This window comes from Symphalangus syndactylus, chromosome 19 (genome assembly GCF_028878055.3).
Source record: "Symphalangus syndactylus isolate Jambi chromosome 19, NHGRI_mSymSyn1-v2.1_pri, whole genome shotgun sequence".
Taxonomy (NCBI): domain Eukaryota; kingdom Metazoa; phylum Chordata; class Mammalia; order Primates; family Hylobatidae; genus Symphalangus; species Symphalangus syndactylus.
In genome coordinates, this window is record NC_072434.2 from 19,272,709 (window position 1) to 19,293,232 (window position 20,524).

Here is a 20,524-nt window from a genome sequence, read left to right on the forward strand (position 1 = left end):
GACATGCCATTCTCATTCTCCTTCCTGCTTGTAGTGACAAGAAGGCCACGCCTTAACAAACCCAGGTCAGGGGCTGGTAAATATCTCACTGGAACCCAAGGAGTCACCTTCTTTGGATTCACCACAGAGTAGGTCAGGAAGTTGCCTGGTCATGTGTATACTTTGGGGGAACCAGGTGGGCTTGGTAGAGAGCTTCAAACTGATGACCACAGGGAGATGATATGGACTAGTGGAGAAAGGGGAGACTCACAAACCATTACTAAAGGTGGAGGGTGGCTGGGCGCAGTGGCTTGTGCCTATAATCCCAGCACTTTGCGGGGGCCAAGGCAGGCGGATCACCTGAGGTCAGGAGTTCGAGACCAGCCTGGCTAACATGGTGAAACCCCCGTTTCTTCTAAAAATACAAAAAATTAGCCAGGTGTGGTGGTGCACTCCTGTAATCCCAGCTACTCGTGAGGCTGAGGCTGGAGAACTGCTTGAACCCAGGAGGCAGAGGTTGTAGTGAGCCGAGATCACACCATTGCACTCCCGCTTGGGCAACAAGAGTGAAACTCCATCTCAAAAAAAAAAAAAAGAAAAGATGGAGGGCAAAGCTATTATTCTTTTCTAAAACTGGGGTAAGGGAAAAGAATGGAAGAACAGAGTATGCTCTTTTCCATACAACCTAGGTCCAAGTTGCTGAGCTGGCCTTTACATTCTCTTGAGCCAACGCCTTAGGATATAGTGGTCTCTGCCAGAATGATATGTAGGAGGTTCATTCTTCACCATTCCTTACCGTATCCTGGGGTTAAGAGGCGTGGATCCTTAAGATCCTCTGTTTGGCATGGCAGAGAGACACAGATCTATGGTCCAACAAACACAAAGTGGGGGTGAGACGAGAAATAGAGGGCCAAGCTTTAGAAAGGACTGTATAGGGGTTCATATGTGTTACATCCTTTTCAGCAAGAGTATTTAGGAGGGAAACTACAATGGAAAAAGCAGACTTTCTTTTCTCTTCTTTTTTTTTTTTTTTTTTTTTTTTTTGAGACGGAGTCTTGCTCTGTTGCAAGGCTGGAGTGCAGTGGTGCGATCTAGGCTCACTACAACCTCCACCTCCTGGGTTCAAGCGATTCTCCTGCCTCAGCCTCCTGAGTAGCTGGGACTACAGGTGCATGGCACCATGCCCAGATAATTTTTGTATTTTTAGCAGAGACAGGGTTTCACCATGTTGGCCAGGATGGTCTCGATCTCTTGAGTTTGTGATCCACCCACCTTGGCCTCCCAAAGTGCTGGGATTACAGGCGTGAGCCACCGTGCCCAACCTATTTTCATTTTTGTTTGTTAAGTTCATTATTTATCCTCCATCCCCTATTTTAAAGAAACTAAGTGGGCAATGTGTTCATGCCTGTGGAGAGCAACCTAGGACAGAAAAGAAAAGTGGGGATAAGATCTCAGATTATTTAAGTCTTTTTCTTTTCTTTTTTGAGATGGAGTTTCACTCTTGTTGCCTAGGCTGGAGTGCAATGCTGTGACTTCGGTTCACCACAACCTCTACCTCCTAGGTTCAAGTGATTCTCCTACCTCAGCCTCCTGAGTAGTTGGGATAACAGGCATGCACCACCACGCCCGGCTAATTTTTGTATTTTTGTTTGTTTGTTTTGTTTTTTTGAGATGGAGTCTTGCTCTTTTGTCCAGGCTGGAGTGCAGTGGTGCAATCTCAGCTCACAGCAAGCTCCGCCTCCCAGGTTCATGCCATTCTCCTGCCTCAGCCTCCTGAGTAGCTGGGACTACAGGTGCCTGCCACCACGCCCGGCTAGTTTTTTGTATTTTTTAGTAGAGACGGGGTTTCACCGTGTTAGGATGGTCTCAATCTCCTGACCTCATGATCCGCCCACCTTGGCCTCCCAAAGTGCTGGGATTACAGGCGTGAGCCACTGCGCTTGGCTGTATTTTTTTTTAGTAGAGACAGGGTTTCTCCATGTTGGTCAGGCCCATCTCGAACTCCTGACCTCAGGTGATCCGCCTGTCTCGGCCTCCCGAAGTGCTGGGATTATTAGGTATGAGCCACCGTGCTCGGACCTTTTTTTTGTTTTGTTTTTTGAAACTGAGTTTCACTCTTGTTACCCAGGCTGAAGTGCAATGGCGTGATCTTGGCTCACTGCAACCTCTGCCTCCCAGGTTCAAGTGATTCTCCTGCCTCAGCCTCCAAGTAGCTGGGATTACAGGCATGCACCACCATGCCTGGCTAATTTTTGTATTTTTAGAAGAGATGGGGTTTCTCCATGTTGGTCAGGCTGGTCTCGAACTCCCGACCTCAGGTGATCCGCCCATCTTGGCCTCCCAAACTGTTGGGATTACAGGCATGAGCCACTGCACCCAGCCATAAGTCTTTTTCAACCACAGCTAGCTCCTCTTTCAGAACCAGCCTATTAAAATAGCCAGGAGAGTTTGAGGCGTTCTTCAATGTCACGCTTTTCTTAAAGGAATTTGGGGAGTGGACAAGGTCCTTTCCTCCTTATAATGTGTGTGTGTATGTGTGTGTATTTTAGAGATGGGGTCTTGCCATGTTGCCCAGGCTGGACTTAAACTCCTGGGCTCAAGCGATCCTCCCGCCTCAGCCCCTTCACCTCCCCAGTAGCTGGGACAACAGGTGTGAACCACTGTGCCTGGCTCCTCCCTGTGATATTTTAAAAGAGGGTTGGGGAACTTTGTCGTGCACCTGCATGAGAGCTGCAGGAAGGAGTTGTCTCAGATATGAAAGCTCAGAATGTAAATGACCTGCCAGGAAGCTGTTTTGACCTGAAACTGGGGCCTAATATGAGTCTCTAGCAAGACTCAATTAATGAAAGACATTTTTTAAACTATAGGGAAGGGAGGGGGAGGGTGGAGAACCCAAGGGAAAGGCAGCTAATATAGAAGGGAAACTACTTCTCCTAAAAGACATTTCATATAAAACAAACCAAAACCAAAACCAAAAAAAAAAAGGAAAGAGAAAAGCAAGGACTGCCAAGACTGCCTCTTTCTTATTCTTCCAAAAGCTCCAGCTCCTGAATTGTGGATTCTAACCAAGGTGGGTGGAGCAAAGCTTACACTACAAGGGAATGAAGCCAATGCAAGGGCCCAGAGGGATGGGAAGCGTTTGTCAGAGTCTGGTGGTAAGCTGAATTCTGTGCCTGTTTAAATGGGGTTGTCCTTGTGGTTGCGGCATTTCCCTTCTCAACTTCAACAGACAATCAGTGGCATTACCCAAAAGTGGAGACTCATTGAGGACAGCACAGTTACAAGTGGGCATGAGTTTTTATTCTCAGTGCACAGCAGTATTGGTTTCTGTTCATCAGCAAAAAGCTTTATTGGTTCCAACAAATTATCCCTTTTAAAACTCCTCTTCTTCTTCTGTTCTCAGTGGAACAACACATTTGAATTTCAGATTTGCCAGTTTATAGCATTTTTTTTTCCTAAGAACCATATAAATACATGCAAAACCTTGTACATAGAGCTTAAATAATATCAAAATGCAAATATAGATTGGGTGCACTGTTAAGCTGAATTGCAAATTATGGCAACACACACTGGACTGGGGTATACGTTGCTTTGATATCACCATTTGTTTGTTTATGTCATGCAGACCACAATAGTCAATTTTTTGTTTTGCTTTTCTTTTTTGTACAAAAATACCAGTGCTTGTTATACTGGTTACTAAAAGAAGAAGAAACTCAAAATTCCTATCTGCGTGCTAATTTGAAAAGAACAACGTAGATAGATTTGTTGGCACATATATATGGCATATTCACATATGGCATATATACATATGGGGAGAAAACATGAACCAAAGGCCAATTCAGTTATGGGAGCTCATCTCCTTCCATCTCTCCTAATCAAGAGCAAAGGGAACAGCAGGCCTAACAGCAGGGTTGGGAAGGCAAAAGGACTGGCACTGAACTAAGTGAAAGGGCATCTGGTCTATTCAGAGGAAGAGGCTGGAATGGCTTAACAATAGCAGGTATTTATAAGTGCCCACCCTCACCAATGCATTGGGGTTGGTCCCTAGATATGAAAGGTGAGGAAGTCTCTGCATACTGTGATGGTACCACGGGCTGCTTCAATTGTAAGGCAAAGGAAGCAGGAAAGAAAGGAAGGGATGCATTTAGAGGCTTTTCCGCACAAGTGAGTGTGCCATGCCCCTCTGTGTTTTCAGCAGTGAGGTAACCATTCAGATTTAACCGTGCCAACTCTCCTCTCTGAAGCTCAAGGGGAAGAAGAAACTCAAACCCTAAAGAATCCACAAGTGTCCAGAGGGATTTCTAGGTGATCTTTCTCTTAACCCCTTTAGGGATAGGAGAGTCATTCTAGAGGACAGACGATACTATGGGAAGGACCTAGCCTTAAGACTGTCACTCAGGGCTAGAACCAGCCACTGTTTTATCCATTTAGAATTCTGTCCCCATTTAATATATTGCACAAAATCTTTCTAGGGGAGGGAAGGCATCACAAATAAGATCCTTGCACAAAAACTCACTAAGGGAAAACTCCAGGGGGAACACGAAATAAAAACCATGAAAAATGCAAACCTCAAATCAGAGTATCCTTATAGACCAGGAGATATTCGTGTCTTTGACACTACTCTGCCAGCTATTCTTCAAGAAACACAAATCCAACAGAGGCCCCTGATCCTAACAACTAGTCAGGAAAGAGTCTGTCTATCCATCTGCATGGTGGGGGTTGAGGAGAAGATTCATTTCCTGACAGCTGTGTCCCTTGCTGGGTGTTTTCCTGACTATCCACAGTTTACTACCCGTTTTTCTAGGTTTATTAAGAGAGGAAGCTAGGATGATACGTTCTCCTTCTCCCCATCAGACCCTTTTCAAATCCAAAGCACCATTTCGGGGAAAAGTGTTATTAACTTATGCCGTATTTACCCACTGCCAGTTGGATCAGTGAAACTGAATAGAAAAAACTTATATAAAAAACATATGCACATAGACACTTAAACTTACTTAATTCCATATCAACAAAATTTATATTAAAAAAGTCTAGAACCCAACAATTTTTTTCCCTAAGTATAAAGATGGCTGTTTGCAGAAAGAAAGTACGGTGTATTGGTTTTAAAACCAATTACAAATATACTAAGTCACCTGTCATGCCAAACAGCTGGTTATGTGCTCCCTTCCACAGGGCTACATGACGGCACTTTATTTTAAATCCTTTAAACAAAATACATATGGCTGACCCAAAAATATCAGTTTCTGATCTAAAGAAAACTATAATTTTTGCATATATTTCTATATTTTCTCTCCTATTATGGAAACTAGAACACAAGAAAAAAACCATTGACTTTTAAAAAGTAGACACAAGCCCTCAAGGGTAACCTGTCAGGCACCATGAGAGTCTTTTTGTGAACAGGAATGGTAAAATAGCCTTCAAAGCTCGTTATTGGCTTGCTATTTAAAATGATCTGAGGTAATACAAGATTTGATAGAATTAAATCTTCTAAAGTAGTTGATGAATATATATGTGAAACCTAACACCTTGGGTGAGCTGTTTTTTTCCCCTATGAGTATTTAAGACACAAAAAAGAATTATTGAAGCATGTACGTTTTACAAAACCAAAATCAAATTTGCTTTCCTATTTCCTACGATGATGGATTATGTAGTCATGCGGATACGTAGGGGGCATTGTTTCTTTATGTTTCCCACTGTGGACAGCTCAGGTGAAAGGGGTGAGGGAGGACAGATCCAGAAGAAAAGGCTAGGTGGATCAGGTCATCTTCCTCTCACATGGGAATTTGGCAGTTCATACATCCCCTCTTCTTGACTCTCATCACTCTAGAAAGGGGGGTGGGCTTCATCTATCTAATGGTAGGTGAGAGTCAGGGACATGAACTGGCCCCTGCACAGAAGTCAACACCAGCAGGGATACAAACGGAGCTCCTGCAAACCTGGCTCCACCTTGTCCCAGTAAGGAACACTTAAAAAATCTCCTAGCAAAGTCCCCAACTCCTGAGAGGCAGATGGGAAGGGGATGCTTTGGGCAATATTCAGGGAAAAAAAGGCACAGGGCTTTACTGGGCAGCAGCTGGAGCATGTGGCTGAAGCAGGGGCTGGAGGAAGGGGGAGTGTGCCGTGTGTGGGGGGTCTTTTTCTCCTTTAAGTTGGCAAAATGTCACAGGGGCCTCCCACTTTGGATACATATTTTCAAAATCAGAGTATTTGAGAAAGGCTGGGACCTTCTCAGAGACTGGAAAAGTTGTGACACGTGGCAAAAAGTAGAATCAGAAACTGTAGAGAATGTTGAAGCTGGTCCCCAGGCACCTAAGCTCAAGGTTTCTGGCCCCTGCAGGAAGGTTTTCTCAGATCATACTAGAATGGCTCTTTGGCCTCTCCCAAGGCTTCTGAACACTCATTCCCCACCAGTCAGGTCCTGCCCTGGAGAGCCTTGGCAGATGGCTTTGAAAGCAGTGGTCACCCCAAAGTGGAGACCACAAAAGTCTGCTTTGATGTTCTGTCTTGTCCTAGATTTGGCAGCATCTGGTCCTCAATATCCAAGCCCAGTAAGGGGGCAGGGTCATACCCAGTTCATTCTTTTGCCACCACTTTAGGAATAAGAGAAAGCTCAGGCTTTCAGGTAAAAACTCTATACCACACATATGCAACCTTCATGGGCAAGGCTGATCTCCCTGGCACTTAAGAACCACATGCACTTGACAAGATGGCAGTTTAAAAGCAGAAGGTAACCTGGCAACAACAGAGAAATATCCTTACCAGCACTTAACTGCTTCAAAAGGACCCTTTTAACAAAGAAACTGGTTGGATTCTAGAACTAAATCGAGGGTTCTTTTGGGCCAAAAGGGAGAAGGATCTAAGTTTACACAATTCATCCATATCCTTTCCATTTTCTTAATCATCATAAAAAAAAAAAAAAAGGAAAGGAAGGGAAGACAAAAGACAAAGAAACTTGGAGAGATTTGAATGAAAGGGCAGAAAGAGTTAGAGGCCTACAGGCCTTTAGGTGTAAGTTTTCAAAGTGGGAAAAATTGAAAAACAATCACACTACTGGCGGATTTTATACATTCCATCTCTACCGCAACATATTTCACTTGGGGATATTTGTCTCCCTCTGAACCCTCAACTTAGCTTATAAATGGCACAGACTTGTAGGACAAAATCCAGAATTCAGGAGATGAACATCAGGGGAGAATGTGGGGTGGGGTGATGCCGAGAGGATTGTCATCATTTCTTTCAAAATGACAAGTGACTACCAAGGAGTAGATTCTACCATGACCTGCCTGGGGTTTGACTGGGTCCCGCTACAAACCCCAAGTCAAGCTTAAGTTGAAATCCTTGTAAGTCTGTGCTCTTGCCTCTTCATGGTCAGGTAGAGGTTCACTTCACACACACTGCTGTTCACACAGCAGCTGACATGACGATGAAAATTCCCATCATCACCTCATAGATGGGACAGATGAAAATGGAAATAGGGAACATAGGGATGAGAGTCAGAGAAAGAAAATTCAAACTGATGTCTCTAGGCTCTGTAGAGAGCTGTCCGACTGGGGAATCTGCACTTGGTTGCAATCCACCGCATTGTTGTTTGTATTGGCGTATGGAGTGACCTCACCATCCAACAGGAGCACCCTAGTCCCAAACTTAGAAGCCTTGTCAGGATTTTCCTCCTCTTCCTCATCCAGGAGTGGTGTTCGTGGCAACTCCTCATCTATGGCGAATTCAGGGTGGGTCATGAAGCTGTGGATGGACTTTTGGTTGTAGGGTTTCTGAATGCTTTCGTGGAGAGAACTATGGAACGCTTTGACCACTTTGATCTATACCAGGGAAGGAAAAGGAGGATGAGAAAATAGGGAGGTGAGAATTGGCCGGCAGAACAAGGAGATGGTGGTTTTAGGAAAGAAACAAAACCCAGACTATAAAACATGACTGCTCAGCAACCAAAACCAAACACACATCAGAAGAGATTATGGGGCACTAGAAACATCACATGGCTCAACTTTCAAGCAGTGGGGTGGGCTGGGGTGAGTGATGGCAGACAACTAGGATGTTTTGAAAGCTGCATTAAAAAAAGTAGAAAACTCAAAGCAACGTTAGCATTCCCAAACAATCTACTTTTAAAATGAAACAGAAAACGAAGTTTCATTAGTTCTTTTAGATGGAGGGCAAGGACATGGGAACTAGATGCAAATTCATAGCCAAACTTAAAAAGATGATACAGACATGTGGATTTCTGTGCTGAGGCCAAACATTTTGTGACTGTGGAATGGAAAAATTATGCATTGAGCTTTAGTTATCTGTTTAAAGACCTCAAAGAGCCAGCATACACCAATCTGCACATAATACACGTTGGGTGATGAGTGACCATGAATACTGTGCAGCCAGGCAGACAAACCAATCTTCATTTGTGTCAGCAGCATGCAGGAACTTAAAACTCTCTAATAATAATTTGCCCTTTCAGCCAGGAAACATGCATATTTTTACATCCCACAACCACCACTGTGTCCCCTCCCGGCAAATAACACAGAACTTCACTCCTTCAGCCCCTTCCCTAGAAGTGGATAAAATACAGGTGTCAAAAGATGCCTTCCTCCTGCCTATTGAGAAAAGACCTGGCTCTCATAATTCAAATGCGCGTTCATGTCTCTGATACACAGCAACTGTGCCCAATCATGCTGCTTTCTCCAGCTGTTTCCAAATTGTGACGAGGAGCATAGTCTTATGTGGAGAAGGGAATGAAAGGGACCAGGGAGAGAAACCTAATCCAGGAGGCAGTGCTACAAACAAGTGGCCTTTCTGATGGGGTGGATGAAGAGGATGAAGGAAAGGAAACCACGTGCGGTTTTACTGTGCAAAAGGAGATGCATTGCCCAGTGTCAGAGTCTCTGTCCTACTGCGCAAAAAGGAAGGGATTTGGTCAGTTCAGAGTCACGAAGAAAAGACTGACAATAATTGATGCCTGTGAACAGCTTTTGCTTGTCCACAGGCACCAGCAATTTTGGCAGCTCTGCTTTTCTGAACTGTAGGTCTCTCTGAGGCATGGCTTAGAATCAGGGTTGGTAGAATTGGGGTAGAGGGAGAGGGTTGGAGCTCTGAGAAGTTGGAGGGAGGGGCCAGGGGAAAGGTAAATGGTTGTAGGACAGTTTTAGTTGTTGGAAGGTGGCTGATCCTAGTCTTGTCCAAAAAATCTTCACTCAGAAAAGAAATGGGAGTAATGTGGGGGAAACTGTTGAGGTTGGAGGGGTAGGAGTGATGAAGGTGGGGGTAGGGTACCTCTTTCATTCCTCTGCTGTTTAAGCAAAAAGTATATTCCAGGAGAAGACACAAGAATTTGGAGACAGCAGAGGATATAAAGAGTCAGCCAAATAAACTGGTTGGATCACCTGTTCCAGTGCTTCCTACCACCATACAGAACCTTCATAAATACCACTCAAAGAAGGCTCACTATCAATACTGTTGGTCCGTTTTCTCTGGAGGAGAATGTGTCTCTGCTGGCTAAGGCTTTCTTTATCTTGTCCCACTCTACTACAGCCTGCAGACCCACCCAGGACTGAGGGTGCTCAAAGCTCAGAAGGCAAAGGACTCCTTGCCACTCAATAGTATCAGCTCAACACCTCAGCCAAGAAGAATCAGGGAGCGCAGGCACACACTCACCATGCTGAACAGAAAGTGAGGACCACATTTTTATTATCTGATTCCTACTTGACCATCTAATGTGCGAATTTTACCTGTCATGTTGCCTTTGCTCCAGATCTAGGTGAGATCAGATGGAATGGAGGCTCCATCTGGTCTTCAGGAAGTCTCAAGTTTTCATTGATCTACATAAAATCTCAGAGCAAGGCAATTTGGATTAAGTGAGTCCAAACCCAATGCCTTCTCCTTTGGCCCTGGCACAGATACACTGACCAAGAGATGGGTCCAAAGTCATCCCACTCCATCAAAGCCATCACTGTCAGGAGTGATAACATAGCCCACATTTTTCATATGCTTTCAAGATCTCAAAATTTCTACTGAATATTACAGGAGGGCAGGTGCCTTTATCCGCCAGTACATCATCTTCAATATCAGTGATTTTCAACTTCCTGCTTCCATTCAATTGAATACTTTATAGAAAAAATTACATGTGAAGTCCACTATAGAAAATAAATTTGTAACAACTGGGGTTGGAGTGAGGGTCTGGAGCCCTGTTTGTTGGCTTTTCCTCTCACCTGTTGGGGTGACCAATAATACTGTTACAGGCAAACAATGAGGAAGATAAAAGTGAATTGGGGATGGGTAGATGGAAAAAATATGGGAAACGTCTTTTGGGGAGCAAGAAACAGTCATCCAGCTAGGCTGCAGGACTTCTGGAATCTAAAGGGAAACCAGCCACCTGTAAGGAAGCTCACATGAAGAGGGGTCAGACAGCTAGGGAGCACCAGCTGGCTTGGTGGGTGGAGAGAAGGGTGAGGGAGGAGAGGGCATGGGGCTGTGCCAGGATGCCCCAACTCCAGCACTGGCCTCAGAGAACACATGCTGATGAACAACCACACATTATATCACCACCAATCCACCCAGGGCTGGCATCTCCCCTTCCTGGAGCATGATGCCTGGTGCATGAGCAGTGTATGGGGACAAGACAGGGCTAGTGAAGCAGGTGCAGGGAAAGCTTTGAGCAGTCTCCACACAGCCCGTCTACCCTTCCCTTCCTGGTCATCATTTCTCAAAACCTTGGGGAAATGTCTCTTCTGGGGCCCTGGCCTACAGGTGGAAGTGGCTGGTTGAAGGGCAACTCTTTTCATGACTCAGGAGACTGGGTATGAGTGCTGGGGGCTACTCTCTGCAGCTCAACGAGTGGGCAGGTGAAGACTCCATTTTCTCATTCTGTAGTTTTCTGCCCTTTTTTTTTTCTTTTGGGATGGAGTTTCACTCTTGTTACCCAAACTGGAGTGCAATGGCGTGATCTCAGCTCACTGCAACCTCTGCCTCCCGAGTTCAAGCAATTCTCCTGCCTCAGCCTCTAGAGTAGCTGGGATTACAGGCGTGCACCACCACACTCAGCTATTTTTTTTTGTATTTTTAGTAGAAATGAGGTTTCACCATGTTGGCCAGGCTGGTCTCGAACTCCTGACCTCAAGTAATCCACCTGCCTCGGCCTCCCAAAGTGCTGGGATTACAGGCATGAGCCACTGCGCCGGGCAGTTTTCTGCTCTTTTCAGAAACCAGGAGAAAAGGAATAGGGCCTCCCTATGCAGAGAAATCTTAGAGATCTATCTATTGAAGGTTGAATTCATTTGGAGATCTGGAATGGGAAAGAGGGTTTTAAAAGGGCTATAACTTCTAGGAGCTCCAACTAAAAAGGCACAGCTGGAGAAAGAGCAGGTGTGGCCTGTCTCTCTGATCTTCTAGTCTTCGAGGGTTTGGAGCACACCCTCTACCAGCTGCTCTACAAGATCCCAGTCTTCTGCTTAGTCTTCCGCTTAGTCTCTTTCCACCATCAAACTATCAGGATATCTGACACTAACCCTTCCTACCAGAAAGGGATGATTAAAACAGAACAGAAGCTAGTTAGAAGGGGATGGCAGAACTAGAAGGAAAAAAGGAATTAAGAGAGGAATATGAAAGAACTAGTGGGAGAGGTTCCTGGATACTTGCAGGGCAAGACTTAGTGAGTTCTTTCTTGCCTGTTTTATTGACCTAAAGAAATTGTATTTATCTCTATCAAGTCCCACCCCCACTCCTCACATCAGAACACTTTGGCTAAAGAGACAAAACAAATCTAAGTCTGGTCAAACCACACAGTCCGTGATCATGTGAACCACAGACAAGGCAACCCTTCTTTAGCCCCTTCCCAGAGGTCGGGGTGGGGGGTGGTGAGGTTGGGAATGGGGGAGGAAGGAACAGACTGAACACTCACATATTTGAAACCCACATTATATTTAATACAGATAAACTCTTTCCCACATTATCAGCAAAGAGCTGGCTACCTTCTCTCCCCTCTGAGTCCTATTTGGGGAAGGGAAAATGACCATAAATAGGAGGACCATAAGCATTAGCAAGAATCTAAGAATCTACCAATGGGAACACCAGATCTTAGGTTGTGAGTTGATAACATTCCAATTGAAAGTCTGGCTGAGAAAGGGCTTCCTGAAACTTTATGTGCAAAGTAAGTGCTGGCTATTGGTGAAACAATCAAACTAGAGAAAAGGAGAAGCAAAATAAAAGGCACTCCTCTTCAGAAACTCCTAAAAGTTTAGTAAATGAAGAAAAAATGTTATTTTGACTCTTTTGTATATTTCTCCTACCTTCATGTGAACTAATTGATTTTTTTTCTTTTTCTTTTTTTTTTTTTTTGAGATGGAGTCTCTCTCTGTCACCCAGGCTGGAGTGCAGTAGAGCATCTTGGCTCACTGCAACCTCCGCCTCCTGGGTTCCAGCGATTCTCCTGCCTCAGCCTCCTGAGGAGCTGGGACTATAGGTGCGTGCCACCATGCCTGGCTACTTTTTGTATTTTTTAGTAGAGACAGGGTTTCACCATATTGGCCAGGCTGGTCTTGAACTCCTGACCTTGTGATCCACCTGCCTCGGCCTCACAGAGTGTTGGGATTACAGGGGTGAACCACTGTGCCCAGCCTCTTTTTTTTTTTTTTTGAGACGGAGTCTCACTCTGTTGCCCAGGTTGGAGTGCAATGGTGCTATCTCAGCTCACTGCAATCTCCAACTCCCGGGTTCAAGTGATTCTCCCGCCTCAGCCTCCCGAGTAGCTGGGATTACAGGCACACACTATGTTGCCCAGCTAATTTTTGTATTTTTGTAGAGACAGGGTTTCGCCATGTTGGCCAGGCTGGTCTTGAACTCCTGACCTCAGGTGATCCGCCCACCTCGGCCTCCTAAAGTTGGGGTTACAGGCGTTAGCCACGCACCCAACCAAGATTAACTGATTTTTAAACCGGAGTCCCAGAAAAGTAAAATAACGGGGATGTTCAACCATATACATTTGAACTGAACTACCTTCTTTTCTTCACCTATAGCTACAACTTTTTTTTTTTTTTGAGACAGAGTCTTGCTCTATCGCCCAGGTTGGAGTGCAGTGGCACAATCTTGGCTCACTGTAACTTCCGCCTCCCGAGTTCAAGTGATTCTCCTGTCTTAGCCTCCCGAGTAGCTACAGGACTACAGGCGCCTGCCACCATGCCCAGCTAATTTTTTGTATTTTTAGTAGAGACAGGGTTTCACCGTGTTAGCCAGGATGGTCTTGATCTCCTGACCTCGTGATCTGCTTCGGTCTCCCAAAGTGCTGGGATTATAGGCGTGAGCCATCGTGCCCGGCCAGCTACAACTTTTAGGCTAAAATTGCCAGTCGGCAATACAGTGGTAGCCAAATGGACTATTATTATTGACCAAGTTTAATATTGGCTCAATTATGACAGGTCCACTAATCAAAACACACCCATGGGCACATTAGCTCCCTTCCTACCTTTCCTCAAAAGATCCCAAACCTTGCCCCCATGTAAAGAAATCTCCTGGGTTTTCCTTTGGCCTAACCTCACATCTAAGCTTAGGAGGTAGAGTTCAGACTCAAAGGAGCAGGAAGAGAAGAGAGGAACAACAACATACCCTGGCAAAGCAACAAACAGACAAACAAAAAAGGCAAAGCAAAGCAAAACAAAACTCAAGAAAAGGAAGAAACGAGCAATGCAGAGGAACAATCAGAAAACAGAATTATTGTCTTTAAAACAGTTAAGGTTTAATAGCTTTTCTACATTACAAAAATAAAATACAAGGGCACACAGGTTTTAGAGTGGGATTTTTGTCTTTTCTTCCCTTAAGTCAAAATATCAAAGGGAAAAACCAAAAGGAAAAGATAACCATGGTTGGTTAAAGTGGATGCCACGTGCTCTCTTGTGGTCATTTTAGCAAATCATGCATCATAATAGACTATCACTCACTGCCCATAGGAGGAGATGAAACAGCAGGAACAGAAGTGGTGGGGGAAGATTTGACTGGTGCAACTGCTACATAGGATGAACTAGGAACAAGTTTTACATCAAATTGTTGACCCATGTTCTGTCGCCTTAGGACTCCCTTAAAAGAGGCTCCCGTCTGGAATGTGTTAATTACGTCGATCTGCAAAGAATCAGAGAGTGAGACAGCTTTGCTCCACAGTCAGTCGGAGAGAGGTGAAGAAAGAGGAAGGCAGGGTCATGGAAGGTTGGGGAAGCGGGGATGGAAGTAGATGGGAAAAGGGGACAGGAGAGAGCAAGAGAGAGCTTCCCTCCCACACAAAGCAATGGTGAGGAGGAGAAAAACGTTAATTGCATATCATACTTCATTTAGGGAACAATTTGCCATGGAGTCCCAACGCCCAGCCAGAATCTAGTTTTTTCTTCCCTTTGAATCCACAGTGGGCATTTGAGGTGTAGAGGGGGCCAAGAGTATTTAAAATTTAAAGGGACTTTTCCCTACTCCATCACTCCTAACGGTTAGACAGAGATTGTTCGTTGTTTTTACCTGTACTCTTTTTTTTTTTTTTTTTTTTTGAGATGGAATCTCGATCTGTCTCCCAGGCTGGAGTGCAGTGGCACGCTCTCGATTCACTGCAACTTCCACCTACAGGCCCGTTTTTACCTGTACTCTTAAAAATAAGGCAAACAATTGAAGATTCTGAAGGCAAATTATGTATTACTGAATTTCAAGGCTCAGGAACCTCTAAATCAATGAAACCGACTACCTATTTTTGCAGATTTTCCAGGAAAATAACTCATGTGTTTAGATAAAAAACAGGGGCCGTTTAGTAGCCAATATACAAGTGGCCATGATGGAAAGGCCCCTGGGCCATGAGTTGCTGGGCTCATCCTCCTCTGGGTATCTTGTCTGAGCTATCCTTTCCCTGGGCTGAAGTAGGCAGGGTCCCTGAGAATGGAGCTCAAGAACCCAGTGGCCAAGCACACTATAGAGAATGCTACTAAGTGCATTAATGCATTAGAGATCTGAAATGTCTGGCAGAAATGCTGACAGTAACTCGGCAATTAGACTGAGGGAGGGGGAGGAAGAGGTTTTGGTTGGTGGTGGTTGAAACAGCTATAGGTCGAGGCTTACACAAGTAGCCTCTGGTTTTCAGTGCCTTGTTCCTCAGCGACAGAGGCAATTAATGCCATTCATTGTCTTCCTTCTTTTTTTTTTTGACACCCAGGCTGGAGTGCAATGGTGCGATCTGAGCTCACTGCAAGCTCCGCCTCCTGGGTTCACACCATTCTCCTGCCTCAGCCTCCCGAGTAGCTGGGACTACAGGCGCCTGCCACCAGGCCGGCTAATTTTTTGTATTTTAAGTAGTGACAGGGTTTCACCATATTAGCTGGGATGGTCTCGATCTCCTGACCTTGTGATCCGCCCATCTCAGCCTCCCAAAGTGCTGGGATTACAAGCGTCAGCCACTGCGCCCGGCTTCCTTCCTTCCTTCCCCCCTTCCTCCTTCCCTCCCTCCTTCCTTCTCTTTTTTTTTTTGAGACAGAGTCTTACTCTGTCACCCAGGCTGGAGTGCAATGGCACAATCTTGGCTCACTGCAACCTCTGCCTGCTGGATTCAAGCCATTCTCCTGCCTCAGCCTCCTGAGTAGCTGGGACTACAGGTGTGCACCACCATGCCCAGCTAATTTTTTAATTTTTAGTAGAGACGGAGTTTCATCATGCTGGCTGGGCTGGTCTTGAACTCCTGACCTTGTGATTTGCCCTCCTTGGCCTCCCAAAGTGCTGGGATTACAGGTGTGAGCCACTGCGCCCGGCCATGCCATTCATTTTCTGACAATGGTCCTGATCTAGGGCCTCAATCAACTCTACCATCCTTATCCCTGACCCCTAAGTAACAAGGACGAAATCAAAAGGAATTCCCTTTAGCCTTCATGAATCTGGTAGAATAATCTTAGAAATATCTATCTGCTTAATGCCAAGGGTTAATCTACCAGGAATGTAGGAAAAGTGCGGATTCCATTAACTGGACTTCATTTTCCCAGGAGGGAAGATGGGAAAGTAGGCAGAATGTGAGTGAGATAGTTCTTTCATAAAGCTTCCTGAGAAGCCATGAGCTGTTTAGGGATAGTTTCTGGATCCAGATCACAGATTGAGCAGAAACACTACTGCTTCCTCACATCATTCAGTTTTAGTTCCCTGGGACTGAGGAGCTTGAACCTGCAGGAGGAGAGGGTTTACACTTGGGGTGGGTGCGGGGGTTCCAGCTGCATGGAAGAAGGGACTGTAGAGACACCTTCTTCAGTGCTTATTGGAGTTACAAGGTCCCAACCTCCATAGTTCTAGTCTCTTAAGTTTTTTTTTTTTTTTTTGAGACGGAGTCTCGCTCTGTCACCCAGGCTGGAGTGCAGTGGCGCAATCTTGGCTCACTGCAAGCTCCGCCTCCCGGGTTCATGCCATTCTCCTGCCTCAGCCTCTCCGAGTAGCTGGGACTACAAGCGCCCGCCACCACGCCCGGCTAATTTTTTGTATTTTTAGTAGAGACGGGGTTTCACCGTGGTCTCGATCTCCTGACCTCGTGATCCGCCCGCCTCGGCCTCCCAAAGTGCTGGGATTAGAAGCGTGAGCCACCATGCCCGGCCTAGTCTCTAAGTTTTCTAACGCCTCCTATACCAACGCACTGTGATGAGAATGACAATAAAGATCAACGTGGAGGTGGCATGGGGTTTCGTTAGAACCCAGCTGAGGCTGAAGGGCTGATGTTGGGAGCGGACCTCAGGGATCCAGGATACACGTTAGCATCATTAGCCTCATCAGCTTCCAGTGTCAGGTGCATCCTGGATGGCGTGGATTTGGTCACTGTGGCATCTTGAACATGTCTCACTTTAGGCTTTAATGCCATTTTGGCCCAACTGCCTCATGCTCCAACAATGGGGAAAGGTAGTATACCTAAAGCTATGTAGGCAGTGAAACCAAAAAGACCTTATAGAGAGGTGCATAGTCAAGGAAATAGAAATTGGTACTGGAGGGGAAGGAAGGCCCATAAATCTCAGCCTCCCAGGACAGAAGACTGGAAAGGAGCAAGGAGGCACTGGACTGAGAGACTCTTGGCTAGGAGAAAAGAAATCACATAGTAGAAGAAGCGGTTGATCCTGAAGAAAAGCAAAGCAAAGACAGGTTATTTTGGAAAGAGCAGACCCAAAGGAAAGCACTGGGGACTTTAGAGATGGGAGCCAAAGGCTCCAGGTTCTATGGGTGCTTGGAGTCAGCAGCCTGGAGGGTGGGGTGGGGTAGGGAGTGGGACTCTGGATGCCATGAGGCACTTTGTGTAGGTCCCGCTGGAAATTTTCTTTCTGAGAGGAGGAACTTGAGAGAGGGAAAGGAACCCTAGTGTTTCCCTACCTAGCCCTTTTCCACTTTTCTTTTTCTTTTTCTTCTTCTTTGTTTTTTTTTTTAATTCAGCTCTTTATACAACATCCCTTGTAAAAACAAAAGAATAAAAACAAACCAAAAAAGAGGGGCAGGGTAAATTATTTTTTTAAAAAAGAGGAAAGGAAAGAGAGGAAAAGGAAATAAAATAAGACGATTTATTGCTTCTCCTCAGCATCCTCCTTGGTCTCTTCCTCCACTGAGAGAGCTTCTAGCTTTTCCGCCACTTTTTCGGCATGATTGTTTTTGCCTGATCCTGGCCAAGCCGTCTCCTGGAGTCTGTCTTCTTGAAACTCAATGACCAAAGGAAGCCAAGTGGATGCATTCAAGCACCGCCTAGACCATGGTCAGGCTGCTCAGTGACATCTGGTCACTTGTCACCACAGCTGCAGTCCAGCCTCATGGCAGAGGTGACCAAGCCCTCTGACAGACAAACCAAGGACCACTGTAAAGCACCTTCTGGTGAGCTCCAGGCAGTGCCCGGACTCCAATGCCTGCCCAATTGGATGTGAGGCCAGCAACACGGAGAAGTGCTCAGGGCTCCCCAGGGAGCAGCTGTGTCCCCAGGGAGCTGCATCGCCCTGGATAGGTGAGGCAGCCACAGCACCCTGGAATGTTTATCTGGCAGACAGAAAAAGCACCCGCCTGGAAGTACAGTCAGGTGCAGAGCGAGTCTGCAATCCATTTTTCTTTTCCTTCTTTTTTTTTTTTTTTTTTTTTTTTAAGACGGAGTCTTGCCTTGTTGCCCAGGCTGGTGTGTAATGGCATGATCTCGGCTCACTGAAACCTCAGCCTTCTGGGTTCAAGCGATTCTCCTGCCTCAGCCTCCCGAGTAGCTGGGATTACAGGCGCCCACCACCACGCCCAGCTAATTTTTGTATTTTTAGTAGAGCCAAGGTTTCACTATGTTGGCCAGGCTGGTCTCGAACTCCTGACCTCATGATCTGCCTGCCTTGGCCCCCCAAAGTGCTGGGATTACAGGTGTGAGCCACTGCACCCGGCCTCTTTTCCACTTTTCTATTTGTTGTCTTGCCTATAGGAGATAAGTTCCTACCAGGTATGTAGTTTAGAATATTCACTTCATCGATCTCTCCTATACACTAAGGAGGTGGGATTGACTGGGGAACTTCCTTCCTTTTTTTTTTTTTTTTTTTTTTGAGATGAGTCTCACTCTGTCACCCAGGCTGGAGTGCAATGGTGTGGTCTCAGCTCACCGCAACCTCCGCCTCCCTGGTTCAAGCGATTTTCCTGCCTCAGCCTCCCAAGTAGCTGGGACTACAGGCATGTGCCACCATGCCTGGCTTGTATTTTTAGTAGAGACGGGGTTTCACCATGTTGGCCGAGCTGGTATTGAACTCCTGACCTCAGGTGATCCACCTGCCTTGGTCTCCCAAAGTGCTGGATTACAGGTGTGAGCCACCGCACTTGGTCTTTTTTTTTTTTTTTTTTGTGAGACAGAGTTTAGCTCTCGTTGGCCAGGCTGGAGTGCAATGGCGCAATTTCGGCTCACTACAACTTTTGCCTCCCGGGTTCAAGCAATTCTCCTGCCTCAGTCTCCCGAGTAGCTGGGATTACAGGCATGTGTCACTACGCCTGGCTAATTTTGTATTTTTAGTAGAGATGCGGTTTCTCAATGTTGGTCAGGCTGGTCTGGAACTCCCGGCCTCAGGTGATCCACCCACATTGGCCTCCCAAAGTGCTGGGATTACAGGCGTAAGCCACCACGCCCGGCCGACTCGGGAACTTTCTAAAACATTTGCAAGGCCAGTTTTAGGCAGTGAAACTTATTTTGAAGATCTCTAGCCAATCAGCAGAGAGAATACGCCTGTTCTCTGGAGACCACCCTTGAGATCTTGGAATTTACAGTGTTTTTGAGATGGAAAATTTCAGGATTAAAACAATAAAGCTATGGGTGGTGAGAGCAGGGGAAGACAGAATTATCAATGCTTACACCAGCCCATTCACCCAGGAGAAAGTAGTTACAATCGATGCATGGAAAGTGGAAAAAAAAAGTTATTCTGGGGCTATAGGTAGGGGACATAAGAGCAGCAGGGGTGGCTTCTATCCCATTTCAGAAATTGCAAGAAGGGAAGAGGCTTGAAGAAATTATTGCTTCCTCCTTGTCAGGAAGCAAGTTTGAATCCTGCAAAAGATGCTCAGACATCAAGAGACTATTGTCATTTTTACACATGAAACCATCAGATTCCCCACCACGGCCTTAGACTTTGAATGGGGGAGATATAACAAGGTGAGTTTCTTTTACAAAGACCCTTCCAGATAGCATCTATTCCTACAACAGCAGTCTGAGGAAGCTAATATTAAGTGAATGCTGGGTATGTTGGCATATTGATATTGTCTAACTCCTTCCTTCTGAAGGGGAGGGAAAAACTGAACATTTCCCACCCTGGGGTCAGGTCTAGTGCTTGCAAGAGACCTTATACTGAAGCTTGCCCATTTGACAGAGGGTGGCAGGGTGGGCTTTACAGTCAACCCAGAGCTAAAGGACTATGCTAATACTGTCCCGTGGTCTAGGTCATTTGACTCCTCTCCTCTCAGAGGACTTCACACAGATCCCTTTGCCTGTCTGTCCTGAAGCTGAGGATCTAGGGCTGCCCATCAGTAGTGAGCCTTTGGAAGGGAAGAGATGCTGGCCAACAAGAACTGCTGCCCTCCCAACACCTTCCAAGATGGGAAGCTTCTTCTCCCAAGGGAAGGACAGACCACTATCAGAGTACCTGAGTCTGGATACGGTTCAGGCCCCGGAACCAGAGGATCTGGCCTCGGCGCAGCTCCATCTCAGCATGGTCAATCTCATCCAGCCCCTCGGCATCCTTGGTGATCTCCTCTTTGGTGGTGCCATGCCCAGCCTCCTTCAGGAACTTCAGGGATCGGGTAGGTATTGCGGAGATGAACTGAAAAGAAGTGCAGTGAAGAGGAAGACGTCAGAATCAGCGTGAGAAGAGCCGTCAGTCAACTTACATAAGCCAGGCCCTTGGGCAGGTTACTCTTTGCCCTACCACCCTTCCCACTGGAAAAGTAGTGGACAGAAGCACCAATCCATCCAGGCAAGCATTCTCCAAGCGCCCACCAGCGGCCACGCTTTTAGGAAGGTTTTCTGTATTTATGGACACACACAAAAGAGAGCTTCTATTCTAGTAATCGACCAGCCATC

At 46.0% G+C, this 20,524-nt stretch overlaps 1 protein-coding gene and 1 non-coding gene across 5 annotated transcripts in view; both read right to left on the minus strand.

The window, feature by feature from the left end:
* Nucleotides 1–3,257: 3,257 nt before the first annotated feature.
* The window catches only part of ATP2B4 (ATPase plasma membrane Ca2+ transporting 4), a 117,644-nt gene continuing 100,377 nt past the window's right edge, over nt 3,258–20,524 (minus strand). For 2 of the 4 annotated variants that reach the window (XM_055234875.2, XM_063613229.1), the window contains exons 20-21: nt 20,088–20,264; nt 3,258–7,796 (exon numbers count right to left, since the gene is read on the minus strand). In XM_055234875.2, coding sequence (XP_055090850.1) covers nt 7,488–7,796; nt 20,088–20,264 — 486 coding nt within the window. In that variant the 3' untranslated portion in view covers nt 3,258–7,487. Of the gene's footprint in view, nt 7,797–13,907; nt 14,086–20,087; nt 20,265–20,524 lie in introns of all 4 variants that reach the window. The other 2 variants (XM_055234874.2, XM_055234876.2) reach the window with 2 other exon arrangements.
* On the minus strand, nt 17,906–18,030 carry LOC129459086 (small nucleolar RNA SNORA77). Its single transcript, XR_008649894.1, has one exon. It is a non-coding gene; the product is annotated as a small nucleolar RNA SNORA77 (small nucleolar RNA).